The sequence below is a fragment of the Solanum stenotomum genome, chromosome 12, assembly GCF_019186545.1.
Source record: "Solanum stenotomum isolate F172 chromosome 12, ASM1918654v1, whole genome shotgun sequence".
Taxonomy (NCBI): Eukaryota; Viridiplantae; Streptophyta; class Magnoliopsida; order Solanales; family Solanaceae; genus Solanum; species Solanum stenotomum.
Genome location: NC_064293.1, coordinates 18,054,785 through 18,080,536, shown reverse-complemented (window position 1 = coordinate 18,080,536; position 25,752 = coordinate 18,054,785). Strand labels below are relative to the sequence as shown.

The window sequence follows — 25,752 nt, the reverse complement described above, 5'->3', positions numbered from 1 at the left end:
AATTTCTGAAGGAGATCATAGTAATGGACACTTTTCTTCTACAATATTTGTCAAGCAGAAAAAGATGTACCATCTTGAATGAATTACAAAGCCAAAACTAGTGACAGGTATAATGACCAGAAACAGTTAGCAACACCAACAAAGATATGCAGTGAGGACAATTGAGTTTCAAGTTTCCAATCATAGACTTACTGGCATGCAAAGGCATAGGCTCCAATCACTTATAAACAGTAAATATAATGATAATCTATACTAAGATAAACAGAAAATGAAAACACATGACACCTTATCTAGTTGTTTCTCTAATTCTTGGGTGGTATTCAATAACTCCACTGCTGTTTGTAGACGGGGTTTGTGCTTGTAAGCAATGACATTATAAGCAGCCTGCATGCAGAAGAAAACAGTAGAGAGTACATTATAACATGAAATCCCACGAGATATAAACATGTTGAAGCCGGTGATTGTAATTATTATGTTCAATAAATCAAGCATTTCATATTGAAACCCCCCTTATGCAAAAACCTTTTTTCAGGTGAGTGAGAGAGCTAATAGCGACTATAAATTTCTAAACGACTATTGTACTACTAACCTCTACTCTTCCCGTCCTAAAATTGACATATGTCTAAGAGCTGTTACAGAATAGAAAGACCACATGCCTGTTCTCTCTTCTTCACATCTCTGAATGAAAACTCTGCTAGATCCTGCTGCGGAACTAGCTTTTGCTTTGGAAGAAATTTTGCTATGCCCACTAGAATTTGTGTAACTAACCATGGTGGTACTATGTCATCTGCAATCTGTACAACAATACCATTCATCACTCAAAACTATGGATCTAATTAAGACGATAACATCAATTAAAATTGAGAATAGTCTCCAGAAACTTACTTTGCACAGCGGTGCGAGAAGAACAGCACCGTTCCATGCATCAGGTTGCTTCATGTGCACCTTCAGAGCTACTGCTCCACCCATTGATTGCCCAAATAGGAAGCTTGGTAGGTTGCATATCTCTGGATTTTCTGCAGCCAGCATTTAACTGTCGATTGCTTTTTCAGTAGTGTGTCAAGAAGAATAAGATGTAATTAGGTTATTTTCCACTACTTGATTTTGGGACCTCTTGCCCAGACGTATATGAGATGTCATTTACCTGGAGAGAGTTGTATTAGGTATAATACATTCATGGAGACATCAGATTTAAGAACTTGGTTAATACAGCCTAAATTTTTATGTTTTTGTCCAATGTAGGACGACATCTGTGTTATAATTCCCCCATCTCCAGAAATGAGCAACACCCTGCATATGGCATACCTAAAAATCTAACTTCTCTGGTATGAAAGGTGAATCTATTCTATTTCACTATCCGATTGCCTTAGGAGATGTCACATCATAATGGGACTTGACCAATAATGACCATGTTCCAACAATGTCAGCATGCCCAATGTTCAAAGCCCCTGCTAATACTTAGAAGATCAACTCGAATGACTGACACTAATTTGGTTTCATTCAACTGCCAAAAAAGTTCTCCCTCTGTTCCCGTAGTGTTTACTTAAACTCCTCTCTAGGTTTTCTCAATATAATTCTTGCTTTCCTTAAGGAGATCTAAAGAAATGCTCTCTTGTGTCTAGGGGATTCAACAATTTATATATATGCACATAAAGAAGACTTTTTATATAGCTGCATATTTAGTACAATTTTTTGGCGAAGGGGATTCAGTTGAATCTCTTCTGTAACCGTGACTTCGCCTCTGTCCAATTTGGGCCCTCGTATTTCTAAGTATATTTTCAAATTTACTCATTAATTACATACCTAGTGTCAAAGTAGGTGCAGAAATATAGAATAACAAGGGAGGGTGTCTTCTTCATACCCTAAACATTTTAGAATGTGGAAGGAACACACGGGGGATCTGCTGTTCATCATTTAATGCCCTAGTCATCAACATTGCTTGACAAAAATGAAGATGGATGAGGTAACTTAGCACCATGAGTTATACTCCAAGTTATGAATAAATAATGAATTTGTGAGTTCAAATTTGATTTGGAACAGTAATAGGATATGATCTTTTAGTTTGTCGCAGAGTTACATACACTGTCAAACTTTGAGGCCTTTCTTCATTCTACAAGGAACTAAATCACAACATGCATTTTTTAAATAGTTCACTCTCTCAATCTTTCTTCTTGACAAAATTGACTATTCATTTATGACCATAATAAGGTGAACGTAACATTTTTTTTAGAAAGAAAGTGCCAGAAGTTCAATCAAACAGATGAATGTTTACTCCATTAGCAAGACATTTTAAGTTCATGCATTGCTTAGCTCAGTAGGATAGTCTCTTCCTACTGAATGTTTGATTTAAATATTGTCTTTTGTCTTTTCATGCGTTCAAATCTTAGCTTTTGCATTCATCAGATTTTGTTATTCTTTAGTTGGTATATCTTTTCCTTAACTAATTAATTCTGGCTTCTACATTTTACCAGAGTCTCGGACCTATCAAAAGAATCCATGAGATGAAAAAGATGAAAAATAAGTTCACTGGGGCAAGTTGTACCTTTCGCCTTCGAGTAATGCTCAATGACATCATCAACTAACTTGTCAAAACTTGGTATATAGCCATGAAGACCTTCTCAAAGACCAAATCCAGGATAATCCATGGCAAATACTCCATAACCGGAAGATGCTAGTTTTCTTGCAATGCCTAAGAAGAAAGACAAGTTTCAGGAACATCTCCCAAGAAATACTAGTCTGAGACTTAATACGTGTTTGCCAACCACAAACCTTCAACAAAAAATGTGCATGTATCACCATAACCATGACAGAAGTATACCATGGCTTTGGGGGGGATTGTCTCTGGAAGCCAACTTTTAGAGAAGATCTCTAGTCCTCGAGAATTAACCTCATATGACTGTGCCACCAAATTTCACAGAACTATGTAAAGTAAAACACATAACAAATCATGAATTTTATACCAAAATGCTAATATTAGATGCTATAAATTACCATATATTTAGACTCTTCTCATTTGCTTGGCACTTCTAGGAAAAGGAAGACAATATCCAGTCATAGTGCATAGTTCAGGTGAATTAAGTCATCTTTCTCAAACTATCCCCTTCATTCCATATTGAAAAAGTTGAGATAACTACCGCCTTCATTCAATGTGTTTCACAAAAATTAGAACTCTTTAACCAAACAAATCTTTCTAGAGTTACTCTCTTCTTTCCCCTTTAAATTTGTATAGCGATACATATTTCATTCACATGACAGAATAACTACATTCGAAGTGATTGGAAACCAAGTTTCATTTGATGTCCTGAAATTAATTTCATACTGCATGGTCCTCCATAATCTTAAAAAAATAAAACCTTCTTGACTATATGAGAAAAAAGATGACTGTATTTTGTCATATTCTAATTCACAATTTTATAAGATTCTTTGATGCCAAGGTCCAATTTTCTTAAGATGAAGTTATAGGTATTAATTGCTTGAGCCGAGGCCCGAGGGTCTATGGGAGACAACCTCTCTACCTTCTCAAGGCAAGGTAAGGCTGCATACACACCACTCCCCCATACCCCACTTATAGGATCACGTTGGGTATGTTTTTGTTGTAAGTTACAAGTGTTAAAGATATCGTTGCACACAAAGAAAATCTTGCTGCACTAGAAAAGGCATTGAAGTAACTATGAGATGTCATATTAACTTCATCTAGAATTCAAAGAAAAAAGATGAAAAGAAGGCAAGTTCATAATCTCACTCTGCAAGAAAGTACATGCAGAAGTAATTACACAAGAGATCATTTTGTTTTAGAAAAGAAATAGGATGCTTCAAGAATAACTTGAATTTTCAAGAGAGGAAAATGAGGATGTAAGAAAAAAGGTGTACCTCCTTCATCTTCAATCCAGCATGTGGCATCTGCGGGAAAGCAAATAAAGAATCATCAAATCAAATTAAGAACAAGTAACATGACACTTTCTAAAAGGATTCAGTTCCTCATGACCACTACCTGCAGTCGAAGAAAAATTAGAAAGTTGAAGAAGTGTTTATAAAGTCTCAACTGTCATAACTCCATTGCACATACGTAAACAATTTTTTTATCACACAAATGATACAGCTCAGAATACATCAACCACAAGTGTCTTTCATTATTTTAAGAATTGAAAGAGGAAAAGAGAACTGAAACCACTTGATTTCCATTGGATAGTAAACTGGGTTAAGAAAATTTACATAAAGGTGTTTTTGAGTTAGTAAAGCTTTGATTATTCTGCCCTTAGATTAGGAAAAAATGCAGTACTGCTGCTTTCAATCAGTAAAATGTATTACTGCTGTTTTAATCGACTAATGACAGAAATAGGGAATGGTCAGTCTAGTTATGCCCTTGAATCTAAAGGTCAAACATGAACTTATGCTTTGAATGAATAGTGAACAACTTAAATCCCTTCTCTTCGAAATGATCTATTTGTAGATGCTTCATATAATCTCGGTGTAATATGCAAGTTATACAACCCTATCAAGAAACATCAAATCGGGATCTCTACACAAATAGTCAAACAGATTTACTGTTTACTTTTCTAGCCAGTAGACATAGATTATACACATATTATACGTCTATTTTTAGCTTTAATCAGTTGGATGAACGAATATCTAGGTTAATTCTTCAATCAACTAAGCAGTACTGATAAAATGTGAAATCTAACTGCGATTTTTAGATCCAATACACAGCCATTGAAAGAATTCTATAGAGAACTTACTTCTACATATTTTGCTTTGAAGGGATAAGAGTATTTTCTATATTGAATTGATGAATCCGATTACACATACATGTATTATATAGTAGGCTCACATCTGACTTAACTCCCTAACTAACTCACATGCGCCATGTGCTCTTTCTAACAAACTCTTAACCACCTATAACCACTTTATATGCACTGTATTGCAATGCTTCAAACGTGACTGCTTCTTCTTTCTCAATACCCCCCCTCAAGCTGGTGGTTGAAACACATCTAACACACCAAGCTTGGATAATAAGAAGTCATGTTGTCTTGTGCCAAGCCCTTTTGTCAATACATCAGCCAGCTGCATGGTAGAACATATAAACTGAGGATCTATAAAACCAGACTTCACCTTGTCCCTAATGAAGTGACAATCAATTTCAATATGCTTTGTTCTCTCATGGAAAACAAGATTCCCTGCAATTTGTATAGCTGACTTACTATCTGAAAATAGTTTAATAGGAGCTGAGATGGATACATTTAACTCCTGTAATAACCCTGAAAGCCAAATCAATTCTGAAACCACTACTGCCATGCTCTTATACTCAGCTTCAGCAGAGCTTCTGCTCACAGTTTGTTGTTTCTTGGACTTCCAAGAGATTAAGGATTCTCCCAACTTTATCACATAACCAGTCACAGACCTCCTGGTGTTAGGACAAGAAGCCCAGTCAAAGTCACAATACCCAGTCAATTCTGTAACTTCTCCTTTTTTCAAAAAAACACCAAGACCAGGAGACTTTTTAATGTATCTCACAATTCTAAGAGTTGCATCCCAATGTGACACCTTAGGGTGTTGCATAAATTGACTTAGAGTTTGAACTCCGAATGCTATATCTGGCCTTGTTATTGTTAAGTAAATCAACTTCCCTATTAGTTTTTGATATGCTGTGGCATCATCCAACTCTGGATCAGAATTATCACCTGTATGTTGATAAAAAACAAGACTAGTGAACTTGTGGTTAAATTCAACAGGAGTGCTAATTGGTTTTGCACCACTAAGACCAGTGTCTGCAATGAGTTGTAGTGCATATTTCCTTTGGTTCAACAAGATTCCATCCTTGGACTGCATCACCTCTATTCCCAAAAAATACCTCAGCTTTCCCAAATCTTTCATTTTGAAGTGTTGGTGTAAGGTGGACTTAGCTTTATCAATCATCTTAGAGCTTGTGCCAATAATCAACAAATCATCAACATACACCAGAAGCACCACCAAATCACCCCCATGCTTCCTGGTGAACAAAGAATGGTCATGAGCACTTTGACAGTAACCTTCTTTCAGTAGAGCATCAGTGAACTTAATGTTCCATTGTCTAGATGCTTGCTTCAAACCATATAGGGACTTTTGGAGCTTGCAAACTTTGTGGTCTCCTTTTCTGTGAAACCCAAGAGGTAAATCCATATAAACATCTTCATGCAAATCACCCTGCAGAAAAGCATTACTTACATCCATTTGACAAATATCCCAGCCATAGAAAGTAGCTAAACTGATGATTGTCCTGACAGTCACCATTTTTGCAACTGGTGAAAAAGTTTCATGGTAGTCAAGTCCTTCCCTCTGAGTGTACCCCTTAGCCACTAGTCTGGCCTTAAATCTATCCACCTCACCATTAGATTTATATTTAATTTTGTACATCCACTTTGAGCCAATTGCCTGAGCACCAACAGGCAAGTCTACAATATCCCAAGTTTGGTTATCTTCTAAAGCTTTAATCTCTTCTTGCATAGCTGAAACCCATCTATCATCTTGAGATGCTTCCTTGAAGGATTTGGGTTTAACTAGGGTTGAAAAACACTGAACATAGTCCTGATATCCTTTGGACAAATGAGCATAGTGTACATGATCTGTGATAGAGTAAAGGCTTGACTTAGATGGGACAATGTAGTCTTTGATCCAGATGGGAGGCTTGGATGTTCTTCCTGTCTTTCTAGATACAGGTGGAGTAACTATGTGTTCCTCCTGAGGTGAGGCTGCTGGTTCATGTTCCTCTCCATCAGGATGCACTTGTATGTCTGTTGACACCCAATTTTGGCCTAACATTTTTAAAATTCGTAACTTTTAAGTTTTATTTATTTAATAGTTCAAAATAAAAAATTTATAGTTTTAAATAAGTTTATCAATAACTATTCTTATTTATCAAAATTTGTGATATTTTATGAGTTAATTTTAAAATTGCATTTTTACATGTCATTAGTTGTGTTCATTAAATATTTTTTAATATTCATTTTATTTGTTACATTTACTAATATTCATTTTGATATTTTCGCACAGTATAAAAATTCATTCAAAATACAAATAAAATTTACATATACAGATTGATCGATAAATTTGGGCCACAATCCCAAGCCCATTGTATTGCAACTCCCCTACTTAAGTAAATTTTAGGTCAAAAGCAAAGAGTGGTGAATTTATTTTTTAGAATGGGGTTATAAACTTCTCAGATTTTTATTCACAAAAGGGTTCCGGTCACCAATCCGGGCAACCCAAAACCCCCCATTCTTTCGTTTCCTTTTTCCAGCAAGAACCACCAGCCCTCAACCCCCATTTCCTCAATCTCCTTCCTCCTAGAAACCCACCAGTTACCACAAGCAGTTCACACCACCGAACAACCGCCTGAAAACAGCCAACAAACAACAATCAGCAGCTCTCTCCAAGTAACAACAAACCAGACCGAAAACAGCAACCAAATGGCCCCCCCAAACCTCATGAAAACAGACCCAAAACCACCAAAACCGTGACCCGAAGCCACCAGAAACGACCCCATTTCCATGTTTTCCGACGAACCAACAACAACAGCAGGTCACACCACACGAAACCATCCCTCTCCCTCACCAATGCCACCACAAAACCCCCCTTCGTTTTTTCTCATTTTCCGGGCAGCAGCTTCGGTGAGGAGCTCAAAGCTCCGATGAATCGGAGCTAAACGAACCAGTCCCTTCCCCTCTCCCCTTTCACGATTTTTTTCTCTTATTTTGCAGGTAACCTGCTGTCATTCAAATGAACTCCAAGCTCCGGCGTAGCTCTGAACCAGACGCGACCACCGGCAAACAATCCAACTCCGACGAACTTCGATGAACCAGATCTACTCCACTGTCCTCCTCTTTTGTCTATCTCTTATTAGGTATTAAATATTGTTTCCTTATAGCTTGTTACCTTAAAATAATCCTTGTTGATGTGTTGAAGTTGTCCAGTGACCCATTTTGTTTATTTTACTTTAGTTATTTACTAATATTTTAATAATCTGTCTATTTGCTATTATCATTATATTATAGTTGTATGAATTGTATGTTTATTAATTACTTATTATATTATTATTTATTTTGAGTATTTCTCATCACTGATTTGAAAGATTGGTCAAACATTGATTCTGATATTGCTTTGTTGGCACTGTTAGAGTAACTTAAGGAGTATCTTGATTTATCTTTTCTTTCATAATATTATTTTAAATTGATTTACATTTTTTTTAATGAGTATTTATGTTTTACAGCGCCCTCACTGCAATGTTTGATTCATTTATTATAGTTGTTGTTCATTTATTAGTTCTATGCTTATTCTGAATTGTTCATTATTATTATTATTTTGAGATAAGTAATTTGTTTGATTAGGTGTTTCTTATATGTTGGTCATATTTCTTAAATTATTTGGAATATTTTGTCCTTTCATTAAATTATACATTATTTATTAAAATTGACCAATGAAAAAATCTCTCTGTCGGTTTTAGAGGTTTTCCCATTTTAAAAGACGAAATTTTAGTTTAAGTTTATATATATTTTATTTGTTAAAAATGGCCAATGAGAAAATATCTCCGTCGATTTTGGAGGTCTTCCATGTTAGTAAGACGGATTTTTATTTTAAGTTGTTATTTATTTTATTTATATTTATTTACTATTAACACTTTTATTAAGTGTGTTTACAGGTACCTCGGAAATGCTTTCCATTGAAGCTATTCGAACTAGGTTCGAATTATACTTTTATTCATTATTGTATATTATTGACGATAGACAAATTTAGGCAGATTCTTATATTATTGTTTTATCATATTACTTGTGTATATTGCATGTTTATTATACTTGTACAATATTTTATCCTACTCCTCAATTTGAAAAAAATGAATTCAATCGGGATCCGCATTTGTGGATTTCGAAGGATGTCTAACCCCTTCCCTTCGAAATAACTTGAACCCCTTACTTAGAATCTAATGGTTTCGTAGATCACTTAATGGTTTCCTAGTTTTTTCCTAAAATTAGGTGGCGATTCCTTTAAAATTCTTTTAAAATTGAATCAATTGATTATTTTTTGAGTCACCGCGATGTTTCGCCCTATTTGAATAGAGTAGGGATGTAAACAATGTCCTGAGAAAGTGTTGCAGACTCTGTCTCATTAACAACAACTTGTTCTAATGTGGCAGCATCAGGAGGAGGATCAGCAGGAGATAACTCAGAATTTTCTGGCGAACTCATGGGTTGGGCAACAACAGTAGGGAGTACATCAATGATATGATCAGATGAAACACTTGCATCCTGCAGAAAAGGTGAGAGTAGAGGGAGGGGATTTTGTGACTGATCACCTTGAAAAGGAAAAATGTTTTCTCTGAATATGACATCCCGACTTATGAATACAGTCTTAGTTTCCAAATCATAAAGTTTGTATCCTTTTTTAGTAGAAGAGTAACCAATGAAAACTGCCCTCTTAGCTCTTGCAACAAATTTATCTCTTCTTGGCAATGTAGTAGCAAAGCATAAGCAACCAAACACCCTTAAATGATCAAGATTAGGAGGCCTCTGATACATCATCTCATAGGGAGATTTCCCATTTAATAACACACTAGGCAATCTATTGATAAGATAATCAGCAGTCAACACACAATTACCCCAAAACCTGCTAGGTATGTGTGATTGTATTTTCAAAGCTCTTCCTATCTCTAGGATGTGTCTATGTTTCCTTTCTACAACCCCATTCTGTTGAGGTGTATATGGACAACTACTTTGGTGAATGATTCCATGATTAAGCAACAAATCAGCCATAGAACCATTGAAAATCTCAGTACCATTATCTGATCTCACAACTTTTATTCCAATAGCAAATTGATTACAAACCATAGAGAGAAAATGCTTGAAGACTACCACTACTTCTTTCTTAGATTGTAACAACATCACCCAAGTGAATCTACTGTAATCATCCACAATAGTCAAGAAATAATGCTTTCTATCATATGTAGGATGCTTATGAGGACCCCATACATCTAAATGAATCAAGTCAAACAAACTACCAGATTTAGAAGTACTAACTGGAAATTTTAACCTACATTGCTTAGCTAATGGACAAATCATGCACTCTTGTTGTATAGTTTCATTCACCTTATGTTTCAATGTCTTCATGATTCCTACAGAAGGATGTCCTAGCCTTAGATGCCACAATCTCTGAGCATCCTCAACCTTGATAACTGCTCCAAAGGTAAGTGTTATGTGATTCTTTAAGATATAGAGTCCATCCACCTCTCTACCAATCCCAATCACCTTCCCATTGGAGAGCTCCTGCAATATACATTGGTCAGGATAAAATGACACCACACAATTGAAATCCCTGGTGAGTTTGGAGACTGAAAGCAAATTGAATTTAAAATCTGGAACATGCAGCACATCTTTCAACCAATGGTTTCCTAAGATCATTATATCTCCAATATATTCAATCTGAATTATATTGCATGTGGGAACTTGAACCTTATTGTTCTTTGAATTATCTACTGATTTTGACTTATTCAAAAGTGCTTCATAATATGTTACATGATGTGAAGCTCCTGAATCAATTATCCAATCAACAGCTGGAAAATCAATTCTTACAACATTCATACCTGCTTGTGCATTGGCCTTGCAACTACCTGTTGGATACAGCTTCTTCAATGCTTCATTGTATTGATCTTTGGTAAAATAACCTCCTGGAAAACTGAACCTCCCTTCTTCATTACTCTCTGCTTCAACTGTGACATTATTAACCTGTGGCTTGAAACCATCAGGTTGTGATTTCCTCTTACTTTTGAAGTCTGCCGGAAAGCCTATTATCCTATAGCAAGTGTCTTTAGTATGTCCTTTAAAGCCACAATGTTCGCAAATAACAGTTCCAGATCTCCTGCCCTGTGAAGATTGCCCTTGATGATGAGCTTGTGATTGGTTGTGTGAAGCCCTTCCTGGTCCTTGATTATGATAGGGATTGTTGGAGACATTAGAATTTCTCCCTGCGAACATTGTTAAAGGTTCACTTCCTGAATCTGTATTACCTAATTTTCTCTGACTCTCTTCTTGTATAGCCATAGCATACGCCTGATTAACGCTAGGAATGTTCGAATTAAGTAAAATAGAACTTCTCACTTGGGCAAAACTTTCATTCAATCCAATCAAAAATTGAAGTAACCTCTGTTGCTTGAGGTGTTCAACATAAGGCATTGATGTCTCACAATCACATGAAGGATTCGGCACCATTACATCAATCTTATCCCATATATCTCGCATATTTGAATAATAGCTTGTTACAGAGTCTGTTCCCTGTGTTAGCATACTAATCTCCTTCCACAGATAAAAAATCCTTGTCAAGTTCGATTTGTCAAATCTCTCTTTGAAATCCTCCCAGGTCCTCTTTGAACTCGAAGCATAAACTATGCTAGTCATTAATTCAGGTGCAATAGCTGCACTAATCCACGATAGTACTACAGCGTCACACCTCTCCCATTTAGCTAACATAACTCATTTGTATTGACTTCTCGTGCAGGTGCCATCCACAAATCCAAGTTTGTTTTTGACTAGTAGCGCGATACGCATTGACCTGCTCCACACGCCATAGTTCTCGGGGCCTGTGAGCTTCATAGGAATTAGAGCAACTCCAGGAGCATTTGAATCTTGCAAATGCAGCGGATGATTATGATCTGTTTGAGGATCCACTGGAAGAACCTCTGTGTTTTGTGCATTCTGTGTTTCAACCATTATCGAAGCCTGCAAACTTGAATCTCGAACTCGTCAAGCTGGATAATGCAAACGATGATCTGATCTCAACCAAAACGCTCTAATACCATGATAAAATGTGAAATCTAACTGCGATTTTTAGATCCAATACACAGCCATTGAAAGAATTCTATAGAGAACTTACTTCTACATATTTTGCTTTGAAGAGATAAAAGTATTTTCTATATTGAATTGATGAATCCGATTACACATACATGTATTATATAGTAGGCTCACGTCTGACTTAACTCCCTAACTAACTCACATGTGCCATGTGCTCTTTCTAACAAACTCTTAACCACCTATAACCACTTTAAATGCACTGTATTGCAATGCTTCAAACGTGATTGCTTCTTCTTTCTCAATAAGTAGCTTAAAGAGACAATGATCAATTGACAATTGAATATCCTTAGAAGCATCCCTAGCAGGACGCCTTGCTTCCACTTTGTCCATATTAGCATCTATTTATCTTCTGCAATTCCTCACTTATACCTTCAAACTTCACTGACATCCTCATTGCTGCTTTCTCGCTCCTTACACAATTGGGTGTCCTTGTTTTCAATGCTACAACAAATAAAAATCAAATCTCGAGAATACCATCAAATGAATGCCTCCTGGAAAACTTGTTGGGCTTCAAAGTTCAAAGCCATGACATTATAATACGATTTCAAGAAAAATTATTTAATTGTATTCTTTTCCTCTGTCCAACAGATTTTATTTTATTTTTGGATAAAATAATTGGATTCTCTACAAGAGTAATCTAATATTCTTTATAGCTATCTAATTTGATGACCCTGCGTGCTGCTGTCATATAGTATTAATTTAATCAGAATATGGACCTCAACTATAAACGCAACGAGTTCTGTTTATTGACAACTTGTTTTGCCACTCAAAACATGTTTTGATACTATTTTATTTCTTATTTATATTTTTTATCACTTCTTAGGAGTTTTTACTTATTTGCTTTTTTGATGACTTGTTAATACGAAAATAAAACTGTATGTGTTACTTCACAATTGTGCCTCAATCACCAAAAAATGATTTCTTTGATTTTTAATATTCAGATTGCTTAAACAAAACTATCAATTTTGATTTTAAATATTCAAAGAATCATATAAGATGTACATACAATCTTTCAAATCAAACAAGAAAAAGAAGTAAAATAATCAATAATCCAACTTCCCTTTAGCCTTTTAAGTCAAAATGTTGCTATTCAACTATCATAAAAGTAGAAGTTTCTTGATTATGTAAATCTTCTATGAGAAAACAATTACTCACTCCATTTCAATTTGTTTGTCTGATATTGAAGTTTAAGAAAGTAATAAAGACATTTATATCTTGTGGGCTTAAAAAATGTCACGTGGAAAGTTAGAATTAAAGTGCTACCCAAAAAAGGAAAAATATATTCTTTTTTAAACGAATTATAAAAGAAAGTAAGGCGAACAAATTGAAACGGAGAGTGATGAAAAACAAAGTTATGGTAAACATAAAGGGAAAAAGTAATCAGCATAGCAGTTCAAGACATTATCATACCTGGAGCATAGTTTCGAGAGTATTGGTTTGAGCAATGTTTCCTTCTTGTGCCAACATTTTTGCATTTCCAAAATCTGCAACGTACATGAGCACTCAGATCCTGATCAAGAAGCACGTTAGCTGGCTTCAGATCACAGTGCACAATGGGCATGATGATGAAGATACTCCATGGATATTGAGTCTTTCAACCAGGTTCAAGGAATTTTCATCAGAGTATAATCTCTTGTCTAAGCTTCCATTAGGCATGTACTCCAGCACAATCACTTTAAAATCCACATTTGAGCAAGTCGACACTATCTTGACCAAGTTCCCGTGTCTTACATTGCTCAAAATTTCTTAAACCATTGCATATCGAAAACTTTGATTGCAAAGATAGCACCACCCGAAAATGTACCTTTTTCCTTGTTGTCTGTCTTTCTGCCTTGAGCTGGACTATTAAGTCTTAAGTCCTTAAGTCAGTTAGTTAGTTCACTAATTGAATAGTTAGTTAGTCGGTTAGTACAATCTGTTGTAACTAACTACAATTTAGAAAGCTAGCTAAAGAAACACACAAAAGTAGCCTATATAAATAGACATTCAATTGTCATTGTTCAGTAATGAAATAAAAATTATCTTCTCTCTTTCATTCAAAATGCTCTCAATTCAATTGTTCATCAACTGCAGTTGATGAAAGTTTACATGGTATCAAAGCATTGATCCAAAGAGATTGATCTGTGTAGAAGATAAAAACCAGAGGTGTTGAGAAGTTGTAGAAGAAGCTTCTGAAACAAGCATCAATGGGGACCAATGAAGTTACAGATCTGACCACATCAATGGGGACGAATGAGATTACAACTCTAAATCACAATCACCCACTCTATCTCCAGGCTTCAGATGCACTTGGAGTAGTTTTGGTTCCAATCAAGTTAACAGGACCAGAAAATTATGCATTGTGGAGTCGGTCGATGAAATTGGCTCTCAGGGGAAAAGGGAAACTTGGATTCATTGATGGATCATGCGCGAAGGTGACTTACAAAGGAGGATTAGAGGAGCAGTGGGAGAAATGCAACGCAATAGTACTATCATGGATTGCGAGCACAGTTACGAGTGAATTACTACCAGGGATAATATACGCTTCAAATGCCAAGAGAGTTTGGGAAGATTTTCAAGAGAGATTTGATAGATCAGATCTTACTAGAATTTATCATTTATGGTCAGAAATTGCTGCTCTCAAACAAGGTACTGATTCTGTGACTTCCTACTACTCGAAATTGAGAGACTTATGGGCTGAATTAGAAGTAATGATTCTATCACCTGGTTGCACATGTGCGGATTCAGCTTCTTATATGGAGCATTTAAGATCACAAAAGTTGTTGCAATTCTTAATGGGATTGAATGAGAGTTTTGGACATATCCGGAGTAGCATTCTAGCTAGAAAACCTGTAGTGACAGTAAATGAAGCATATACAGTTGCAGCTCAAGAAGAAAGTCAAAGAGCTCTAGGTGTTCTGAATAGAAACAGAGATCCATTAACACTTTTGGCAGGAAGGACTCAAGGATCCAGACCAAAGCCAAAGAAGTTTGTACCACCAGGGACGATTTGCGATCATTGTGGTTTCAAAGGCCAATTCAAGGGTGATTGTTATAGGTTGGTAGGGTATCCACCAAATTTTCAGAGTAAGAGAAGAGGACCTGATGGTTTTAAACCAGATTTCAAGCCGAATGCACACTTAAGCAGGAACACTGATGATCTCACCAACAAAGGGAAGCTCACTGAAAATCAGATGTCATCATCTCAATATGAGGAATTGACAAACAAAATGGATAGATCAGGAATGTCAGATTGTGTTTCTAACACGCCAGGTATGGATTCTTTAGATTTTACAACAGACAAAGTTTATGAGTGGATAATTGATAGTGGAGCTACACATCATATTACACCTAATGAGGAGTTGTTAATTGCTAATAGAGGAACACATAATAGTGCTGGAGTTCAAGTTCCAATAGGGAAAAGATGTGATATCAAGAGTATTGGAGTTGTAAAGATTTTAGAAGGGGCAGAACTTAAGAATGTGTTGCATGTGCCAGATTTCAAATTTAGCTTGTTGTCGGTTGCAAAGCTAACCAGGGAACTCTCTTGTTCAGTTTCTTTTTACCCTAACTATTGTATATTTCAAGGACTTTACAATGGCAAGGTATTGGGGATTGGTAAACAAAAGGAAGGGCTATACATACTAAAGAATCAACTAAGGCCAATAGTTCATGCTGTGACTGTTGACAGTGGGAATAGAGATACAACACTATGGCACTTACGGCTAGGACATGCTTCTACTGGAGTGATAAATCATATTCAGTCTTTGAAACATATATCAAATAAGGATGTGCAGCATAACTGTGAGATATGCCCTCTAGCAAAGCAATGTAGATTGCAATTTCCTGTTAGTAAAAGCAAGACAGTTAGAATTTTTGAACTTGTTCATGTCGATGTTTGGGGACCATATAGAAAGCCCACTTTTGACAAGAAATACTACTTTGTTACCATAGTAGATGACTATAGCAGGTACACATGGTTATGTCTCATTCATTCAAAGAGTGAAGTCATTGTAGTACTCAAAGATTTCATTGCTTTAATAAAAAATCAGTTTGGCTTGTCTATGAAGACTTTAAGGTCTGATAATGGTACTGAATTTTTCAGTGCATCAGTTGTTGATTTGCTTGCTTCATATGGTATTGTGCATCAAAGTAGTTGTGTTTATACCCCTCAACAGAATGGTACAGTAGAAAGGAAACACAGACATATCTTAGAAGTTGCTAGGGCTTTAAAGTTTCAAAGTTCTCTTCCAATTCATTTCTGGGGAGAGTGTGTTAGGACTGCTGTATACTTAATCAACAAATTACCTACTGAAGTACTAGGAGGGAGATCACCTTATGAGATGTTGCATCAGAAAACACCTGGTATTGATCATTTAAGAGTGTTTGGTTGCCTATGTTATGCAACCAGATTTCCTAAAGGGGATAAGTTTGCCCCTAGAGCTAGAAAGTCAGTCTTTCTAGGATATTCTGAGGTTCAAAAGGGGTACAGATTATATGATATCATTGAGAAGACCTTCTTTGTGAGTAGAGATGTGGTCTTCAGAGAGAATATTTTTCCTTATCAAACAAACACACAGTCTTCTGAGTCAGACATGTTTGAGATAAACAGTTCAGAATTGAGTCAAATGTATTCCAATGAGGGTGTGGTTCCTGTTATGTTAGACACAACAGTGGTTGAATCACCTGTGTGTGTTCTTGAACCACCTGAGATTGATCCAGTCCTTGATGTTGTCACTGACGCCACAGAGGACAATAATTCACTATGCGAAGGGAATTCAGTTCCATCGCCAGAAGTACAACCTATTGGTGTTCAACAAACCAGAGTAAGACCTCCTAGAAATACCAAACCACCTAGTTGGCTTGATGACTATGTTACTACTCCAAAATCATCTGCCAATTGCACATATCCCATCTCAGATTCCCTTCAATATTCTCATTTATCAGCCCCTTACCAAGCCTATTTGGGTACCTTTTCTCATCCAGTTGAACCTCAATCATTTAGGGAAGCATTTTTAGATGACAGGTGGGTGGCAGCTATGACTGATGAAATTGCTTCTTTAGAAAGTAATCACACCTGGGATATAGTAGACCTGCCACCAGGTAAACAAGCTATTGGTTCTAAGTGGGTATTCAAGATCAAGCACAAGGCTGATGGGTCTATAGACAAGTACAAGGCAAGGTTGGTAGCTAAGGGGTATAACCAAAATGAGGGGTTAGATTACCATGAGACTTTCTCACCTGTTGCCAAAATGGTAACAGTGAGAACTGTCATTGCAATTGCAGCTTCAAAAGATTGGCCTATGATTCAGATGGATGTGAATAATGCATTCCTACAAGGTGATTTGTATGAAGAAGTTTATATGTCTTTATCACAGGGTTTTCACAGACAGGGGGAGACTAAAGTATGCAAACTAATTAAGTCCTTGTATGGATTGAAACAGGCCTCTAGACAATGGAATATTAAACTGTCTAATGCTCTACTGGAAGCAGGATATGATCAGAGTTCACACGACCATTCTTTATTCACAAAACAGTCGGGAGTTAACATAGTGATGGTCCTTGTGTATGTTGATGACTTGTTGATTACAGGAAACAGTCAACATTTGATTGATGATGCTCAGAAGACTCTACACAACAAGTTTAAAGTGAAAGACTTGGGACAACTTAGATACTTCCTGGGAATTGAGATATTGAGGTCAGATAAAAGAATATTACTCAATTAGAGAAATTATCTCTGGAGTTACTGTCCACAGTTGGTTTAGGAGGTGCTAAACCAGTTTCTACTCCTATGCAAATGAACACAAAACTTACTACAGTAGAATATGACTCAATGGTTGGAAATGAAGATGACCCTGTTCTAACTGACATATATAGCTACCAGCAGTTATTAGGGAAGTTGATTTACTTGACAATCACCAGGCCAGACATTTGTTTTGCAGTGCAGGTCCTTAGTCAATTTATGCAACACCCCAAGAAGTCACATTGGGATGCAGCACTAAGAGTCCTTAGATACCTGAAAGGATCACTTGGACAAGGAGTATTGATGAAGAAAGGGTCAATTACAAACTTGACAGCTTTTTGTGATTCAGACTAGGCTGCATGCCCCAATACTAGGAGATCAGTAACAGGATATGTAATTATGCTTGGAGAGTCTATGATCTCATGGAAATCAAAGAAGCAACATACAGTGAGTCGAAACTCAGCAGATGCTGAGTATAGAAGCATGGCAGGGGCAGTATCAGAAATCATTTGGTTAGTTGGTTTACTGAAAGATCTGAGAATAGATATCACTACTCCAGTCAGGTTGTGTTGTGATAGCAAAGCAGCCATACAAATTGCTTCCAACCCAATTTTCCATAAGAGGACTAAGCATATTGAAATCGATTGTCATTTTGTGAGGGAGAAGCTTAAAGATGGATTAATCAAACCAGAGTTTGTTGGAACTAAATCACAGTTAGCAGACTTGCTTACAAAAGGATTGGGTACAGTGCAACATCAGTTTCTTTTGTCCAAGCTAGGAGTTCTTGATGTTTTTCATCCTAGCTTGAGGGGGAGTATTAAGTCTTAAGTCCTTAAGTCAGTTAGTTAGTTCACTAATTGAATAGTTAGTTAGTCGGTTAGTACAATCTGTTGTAACTAACTACACTTTAGAAAGCTAGCTAAAGCAACACACAAAAGTAGCCTGTATAAATAGACATTCAATTGTCATTGTTCAGTAATGAAATAAAGATTCTCTTCTCTCTTTCATTCAAAATGCTCTCAATTCAATTGTTCATCAACTGCAGTTGATGAAAGTTTACATGGACATAAAGGAATATATAAGTCACGTTATGGTAAACATAAAGGGAAAAAGTAATAAGTCGGTGCACCTGATAACAGTGCAGTCTCGTAAGGTGCTATGTCAGCATAATAAGAGCACAAAAATACATACTCTAATAGTTAAGTTTAGATGTGTCATTGAGATTTTGAGCAACTAATAATTAAGTTTAGATGTGTCATTGAGATTTTGGGCAACTTCTGTCTTATCCCATATAAATGATATTTTTAAAACCGGTTTGCCATATCATAGCATCCCCACCCGACCTAACTTTCTCTTTAATCTGCCATCAGAAAGAGCATGAAAACCCCAAACCGAAAATTCGCAATGAGCACCAAATAAAGCCCTCTCCAATGGCGTCACATATGACAAACTATCAACTCCCTCTAAAACCACCAAGAAAATTACATTCTTGTCATGTTCAGAGCAGAAGCGGCTGCAGCTTCAACAAGCAAGAACCAGCTCAAAACTCAACTGGGTTCCAGTTTATTCGCAGGAAGAAGCTACTCAGTGATCTTACCACATGGGGAATTGGAGGCCCTTGTAATTACTTCGTTCAAGTCTTTGACCCAACCCAACTTGTTTCGGCTGTCAGGTTCCATTTCTTTATCCCACAACTTTGGCAGATTGAATCATAAACGATTGATTGACTCGTAGTTTAAAATCTGCCCTAATTCTACAATGCAGGTATTGTAATGAGCAATCCATGAGATTTATGATCTTGGGTAAAGGCTCGAATTGTTTGTTTGATGACATGGGTTTTGATGGTTGCGTAATTCTCAATCGAATTGAGTTGTTGGAGAAGATAGAATCTGGAGTTATCGGGTCGGAAGTGGATACCCATTTAATCGCTTTGGAGTTATGTCTGCAAATGAAGGGTTTTCTGGGCTTGAATTTGCTGCTGGTGTTCCTGGGACTGTTGGTGGAGCTGCGTACATGAATGCCGGAGCAAATGGGCAGGTAAATAAGCACTTTTTTTTTTTTTAAAAAAAGAAACTTATTTAAGTTTCTTTATGTCGTTGTTGTTATTGTTCTTTTTCTGTATGCTTTGTATTGCTTTCCATGTTAGTTGTCGTGTTTTCTTCATTGCTTAATTGCCGTATTTCCTTGTTCATCACTATTTTGATTTGATTTACTTGAGGTGAGGTGTTTCGGAAACAACCTCTCTACCTTCACGAGGTAGGGGTAAGGTTTGTGTACTGTCTAACCTCCTTAGACCGCACTTGTGAGATTACATTGATTTTCAAATATGATACTGAGAGTGCATCCTTTTTTTTTCTATTTCTTTTCTTTTTGACATTGATTATGAAAGGAAACAGCTGCTGCTATTGATAGCATAGAGATCATCACAAATGAGGGGGAATCGAAGATGCTGAAAAGAGGAGAACTAACTTTTGGCTATAGATCATCGCCATTTCAAGAAATGAAAGACTTGGCATCCATTACTGCAGTTACATTCCGGTTAAAGTTCTCCAAAACTGCACGAGAAATGCAGCAAGAATACTTGGCAAGGTAATTGTTTCTAATGTGATGTTCTTATTTTGAAACATATTCATTTTCAACCACAATAAAGATGGTTTCTTTGCAGAAGATGGAGGACACAACCTTTAGGGCAGAGAAGTGCTGGTTCAGTTTTCCGAAATCCATCTTTTATGGGTGTTTCTGCTGCAGAATTGATAGAGAAAAGTGGGTTGAAAAGGTTGAGAGTTGGTGGAGCCATGGTCTCAAACAAGCACGCCAACTTTTTCATAAATTGTGATTCTGCAACTTCTCAAGACATGCTTGAGCTCATAGGCTTAGTCAAGGATGCAGTAAATCAGAAGTTTGGAGTGGAACTAAAGGAAGAAATCTTGTACATTCATCCATCTTAGAAACAAGTTATTGAAACAGCTTATGTATTCATTGACTGAAAACCTTTACACTTTGCTGATAAGTCACACGCTGGCTGATCATTTACGGATAACATAAGAAGGCCTAAAACATCGGTTAATGAGTCCTATGCTGTTTCTTTTCTGGGCTACTAGTTAGAGCTTTGGTGATGCAGTGTGTAAGAATTCCAACAGGGCAAAACATCAAGCACAGAGACACAGAATGGCGGGTTTCGATATCATTCCGCAATCCGTCATGATAAACCTGCCTGTTTCAAGTAAAATACTAAGATGTCTAACAGTGGCATCCTCCTCATGTTATACCAAAAAAAAGAAGAAGCAAATGGGCATAGCCCAACAAAGATAAGATGCCTAGAGATTGACCTTGCAGCAAAAAGATCGATGGCCAACAGATGAATCCATGCAGAAGCTAACGTCACTTCATTGGAGAACATCATAGCTATGCCAGACAGCTGAATGAAAGAAAGTGTTAAGATCCCAATTATGCAGTTTTGACAAATTAATATGTAGTTGAGCACAGACCTCTGGAAGCCAGTATTTACTAGCAAACATCAGCCGAAGTGTATCTGGTGTCCAGGAGAGGTATAATAGATATGTATACAGAAGTCCAAGCACAATGTAGGGTATGCTGCTTTTCATCGCTTTTCTGGTCTGCATTTGAAATTATGTTCAGTTACAACTTCTCATTGAAATAAAGCAATGACTTTCATATACAGAAGATAAGGACTGAAGTTGTGCCCCAACCGTTCTACTTTGTCTGAAGCTGGTAAGTGTTTAATTTAAGAAGACCTTTTGAGTTCATGATTTGAGTGCAAAGTTTGATCTTGAGTACACTGGAAAAAAATCACTTAAGAAGTTCAGATTGGCAGTACTTTAGAAATCTTACAAGTTCAGCTTTAGGAGCCATAACCATGACGGTATAAAACGGAAGAACTGCTGCTGTTCCCACTGTGAAAGCAGTAGATGCAACTTCTGAACTTGGCAGCCCTACAAAAGAACATAGGAACTTAACTAAAAGCTTGACCAATGATAGTAGTTGGCATAAAAGTCTGCCAAAACCAGAAGCTAAACTGTACAGAAGATTAGCTTTTGAAACAATTTTATTCTCCAAATAAACAAAAAAAGGGCAATGAATGAGACAATAAATCTCAACTGCAGCAATAACTCAATTAAGCACACATTTAAAACTACTTTGTCATGAACATTCAAAACAAGAGATAATTTATTACAAAGGATGGAGTTTGTAAGTAAGTAATTACAGCAAGCAGACACCGTTCTTCGCGAAAGAGTTCTTTGAAGATTTAGTTGAGTAATGATTCTTGATCCTTCCAGAGAACTCCCTCCACTGCTAAGCTTGATTCCAAATCCACCAATACGTTGACTTAAAAGGTCAGACTTCAATTCTCTAAGAGCAAGAGAAGCAGTCTGATTTCTCCGGGTATTCAGAGGGACTTTTGAAACCAAGGCTGGTGCCCAGCAGTTCATCTGCAACAAGTAATGGTTAAATTCAGGAAATGAAATTCTAGATTGGTAAACAAAAATGAATGCCTGAAAAAGCAGTTGAATTTCGTTGTAGCCTCCAACTTGTTCGGGTTCAATGCATTGCAAAACCTTGGTTCTTTGTAGTCCTATTCCGAAAGGTGTGCTAGACCTCACATTGATCTAAAGCACCTTCATTTTGCTAGGCCTTGAGACACTAGCATGCCTCAATCTTCAAATATCTCCACATCTATGTAGGCTTAATAGTGAATGCGGACTCCCTGCTTATAGATATGTTGAGGGAAAGTCTTGGAGCAGAAATGTGTTGCAACAAGTAATCGAAGATGAAGATATTGGATTTCACACCATAGCACGTGCACGTTTGTTTAGATGACAAAGTGCTCTTCTTCCTCGTGAAGGAGTAGAGACCTAGCTTTGTGCCCTTTGCCCACAACATCTCTTCCAACGAAGAAGTTAGCGTAAATTCCCGTTTCTGGTTGCCTGTAGCTCAATAATGTCAACCTAAGAGCTTACCCTGTGCACAAAGGACTTCTGCTAGTGCCAGCAGAGGGAAAGAGTGGGGGCATATATACACACTTCTCCTTGTATTTTGAAAAGAGGCTATTTCCACGTCTTTACTAGAAACAAAAGTGTTTCCCACTGCGAATCATTGAGAAATTTTTGATATAGAACATGATTTTCCCACTCATTTCCCACCAAACCAATGAAAATGTATGGTGACAAACAAATTCTCATGGAAACTTCCTAATTTTTCTATATTAAAAGATTACTACTTTTTCTTTTCTTCAATCAAAATATCTATGGTAATAACCACGGACTATTCTTCAGTGGGAATAACCACAAACTTGTGGGTTAGCAATATCTTCCTAAAGGATCATGAGGGCGTTTGGTCAAGTTTATAAACTGATCAAACAACTCAACCAAATATCAATACCCAGCAAGAAACAGTGGATGACTGAGGAGGCTTTTGAGAGACAAAAAACACATCAGAGCTAGGAAAAAAGAAAAAAAGAGAAACTTAAACAAAGAGTACATAGAAGCAGAAAGAAAGAAAGAAAGAAAGAACATACCTTGAGTGAAATTTGGGTAGAAGAAGAGAAGTACATACTTTATTACTATTATTGAAGTTGCAACAATAATAAGAAGAATAGGAGGAGAGCTAGTAGTTGTTTAGAAGCAACAAAAAGTATAATTTATTTTTAGCTTTAGAAGCAACAAAAAGTTTGGTGCAAATAAAGAAATGAGGTCATTATATCACTAAATGTAATATATTGCATTTTGGGATGAGATGTTAGTTGAGAATTTGCCAAATCCGACCACACACCTCTCTTGGATGGAAAGTTGTTTAAGCACTTACTCCTGTGCTCCTTTACACCTATTTATAACCTTTTCATCAGGCGCACATGCACATATAATATTGGTTCCTTGTCGGACTTGTTTTTACTTCGTTCACACTGAGTAGTGGCTAAATTTTATATTTTTAGGATTATAGCTATGAATAGAGGTGTTCACGGGTCGGTTTGGATCGGTTATTGGTCAAAATCAAAACCAAATCAACTTAATCGGTTTTTAAATTATCAAAACCAAACCAAACCAAATATAATATACATTTGCCGGTTTGGTGGTTATCGGTTTCGGTTTGGTTTGGTTCTGTTATTCACCATACACAAAAATAAAAGAAACAATTCATTCAAAATGTGAAAAAAGTGACAACAATCCATTCAAAATGAAAAATAATTTGTATGCCTTAAATTACTGAACTTTCGATCACTAAATTTACTATCAATAAAGCTTTAAAATTCACTATATTGGCCTGGAAGGAAGAGCCAATAACATTTTCAGTCCCACAAAGAATTGACCTAGACACTCGTATACATGAAATCAATAAGATAAATGTTTCATCTTGGACATTTTTGCTTTCAATAACTAAATTATAAAGAAATTTTAATGAAAATATGTATAAAATCTTTAAAATTGATTATAAAAACAATATATTAAGTATGTATATTAATAAAATATATGTATATAATTCATCGGTTCGATTCGGTTATTTCTTTGATTTTTTTTCAAATAAAACCATAACCAAACCAAATACTATCGGTTTTCAAAAATCTAAAACCAAACCAAACCAANACATTTGCCGGTTTGGTGGTTATCGGTTATCGGTTTCGGTTTGGTTTGGTTCTGTTATTAACCATACACAAAAATAAAAGAAACAATTCATTCAAAATGTGAAAAAAGTGACAACAATCCATTCAAAATGAAAAATAGTTAGTATGCGTTAAATTACTGAACTTTCGATCACTAAATTTATTATCAATAAAGCTTTAAAATTCACTATATTGGCCTAGAAGGAAGAGCCAATAACATTTCAAGTCCCACAAAGAATTGACTTAGACACTCATATACATGAAATCAATAAGATAAATGTTTCATCTTGGATATTTTTGCTTTCAATAACTAAATTATAAAGAAATTTTAATGAAAATATGTATAAAATCTTTAAAATTGATTATAAAAACAATATATTAAGTATGTATATTAATAAAATATATGTATATAATTCATCGGTTTGATTCGGTTATTTCTTTGATTTTTTTCGAATAAAACCATAACCAAACCAAATGCTATCGGTTTTCAAAAATCTAAAACCAAACCAAACCAAACACAAATAAAATCGATTTTATTTTATCAGTTTGGTTCAATTTTTCGGTTTGGATCGGTTTTTATCCAAACCGTGAACACCCCTAGCTACGAATGATTGTTTAGTATTTAAATTATAGATAAAGATTGGTTATTATTAAAACTTATTCTTGTGTTTTGATTTTACTATTTTAATGCTTGATCGTCATTAGAATACATTTATTATCCTTTCTTGAACTCTAGAGAGGAATTGAGAGATAGGACTGGAATACAAGAGGCAAGATCATTCTTTGTTGAAAACTAGGATTGATTTGTATTTATGACGGATATATACCTAATTTATCTTGTTTGATTCAGGAACGAGAAGAAAGCTTAATGCTCCATAATTGATTAAATTTATCTTTGCTTATTGATGTAGTTAGATTATCAATTGTGATAGGTGGTTAGAGGTTCGAAAGACCATAATCATATTATTAACCTCGTGAGTCAGTAACTTGATAATCATTCGGATTCTAAAGTGGAAAATACTTTGCATGAATTCATAGTCTAAGTAGAGCCTGGAATTTCTTAAGTCATTGATAAAAGAAAAAATGCTCAAATATGCCATCGAACTTTGAGAAAAAACTAATTTATGTCATCCGTTAAAGTTTGACTCGTCTATGCCATTGTTGTTTGAGAAAAAAATCATCTGCAATTATTTTTTAACTTTGTTTTTGCAATTCACTTTACCCCAACCCCAAACAACTTTTAACACTTTTCACTTGGGATTTTGGATCAAAGGTACTCTTTTTGCTTCTTTTTACTCAAGAACACATGCAGAACATAAAAAACATCCAAAATTTCTACTTCTTCAGTTCTTCACGAAATCACCTCAAAATTTTTTATTTTATTTTTTTTAAAAGCCAAAATTCTAAAATCATTTATGGAGTTAAAAGAACTCACCCGCATTTAAAAAAACATTCCAAAAAATAAAACAAAAACCAATCCCAAAATTTTGAAAATCTGTTTTGATTCGTGTTTCTGTTATTGTTTTTGTTCCCTAGTGTTTTTT

The 25,752-nt window shown here is 35.9% G+C and overlaps 2 protein-coding genes and 1 pseudogene across 2 annotated transcripts; 1 reads left to right on the top strand and 2 right to left on the bottom strand.

The window, feature by feature from the left end:
• Positions 1–632: 632 nt before the first annotated feature.
• Positions 633–12,258, bottom strand: LOC125848554 (caffeoylshikimate esterase-like; annotated as a pseudogene).
• Positions 12,259–18,947: 6,689 nt separating this feature from the next.
• LOC125848545 (uncharacterized) lies at positions 18,948–20,793 on the top strand. The gene is given in 5 exon segments (XM_049528428.1): positions 18,948–19,264; positions 19,357–19,484; positions 19,487–19,629; positions 19,982–20,181; positions 20,258–20,793. Coding segments are annotated over 5 exon segments (996 nt in total). The 5' UTR covers positions 18,948–19,022; the 3' UTR covers positions 20,541–20,793.
• Positions 20,548–23,179, bottom strand: LOC125848553 (protein ABA DEFICIENT 4, chloroplastic-like). The gene is made up of 6 exons (XM_049528434.1): positions 23,129–23,179; positions 21,818–22,043; positions 21,445–21,545; positions 21,081–21,209; positions 20,922–21,010; positions 20,548–20,806 (listed from the first exon to the last, which is right to left on the bottom strand). The coding sequence occupies exons 1-6, from the start codon at positions 23,162–23,164 to the stop codon at positions 20,656–20,658; spliced, it is 732 nt and encodes a 243-aa protein (XP_049384391.1). The 5' UTR covers positions 23,165–23,179; the 3' UTR covers positions 20,548–20,655.
• Between the last annotated feature and the right edge of the window lie 2,573 nt (positions 23,180–25,752).

Coding starts and splice junctions, on each gene's coding strand:
- LOC125848553 (XM_049528434.1), bottom strand. CDS start 23,164: ATGTACTTCTCTTCTTCTACCCAAATTTCACTCAAG. Junction 22,044..23,128: donor CTACCCAAATTTCACTCAAG/GTATGTTCTTTC, acceptor TACTTGTTGCAG/ATGAACTGCTGGGCACCAGC. Junction 21,011..21,080: donor GTAAATACTGGCTTCCAGAG/GTCTGTGCTCAA, acceptor TCTTTCATTCAG/CTGTCTGGCATAGCTATGAT.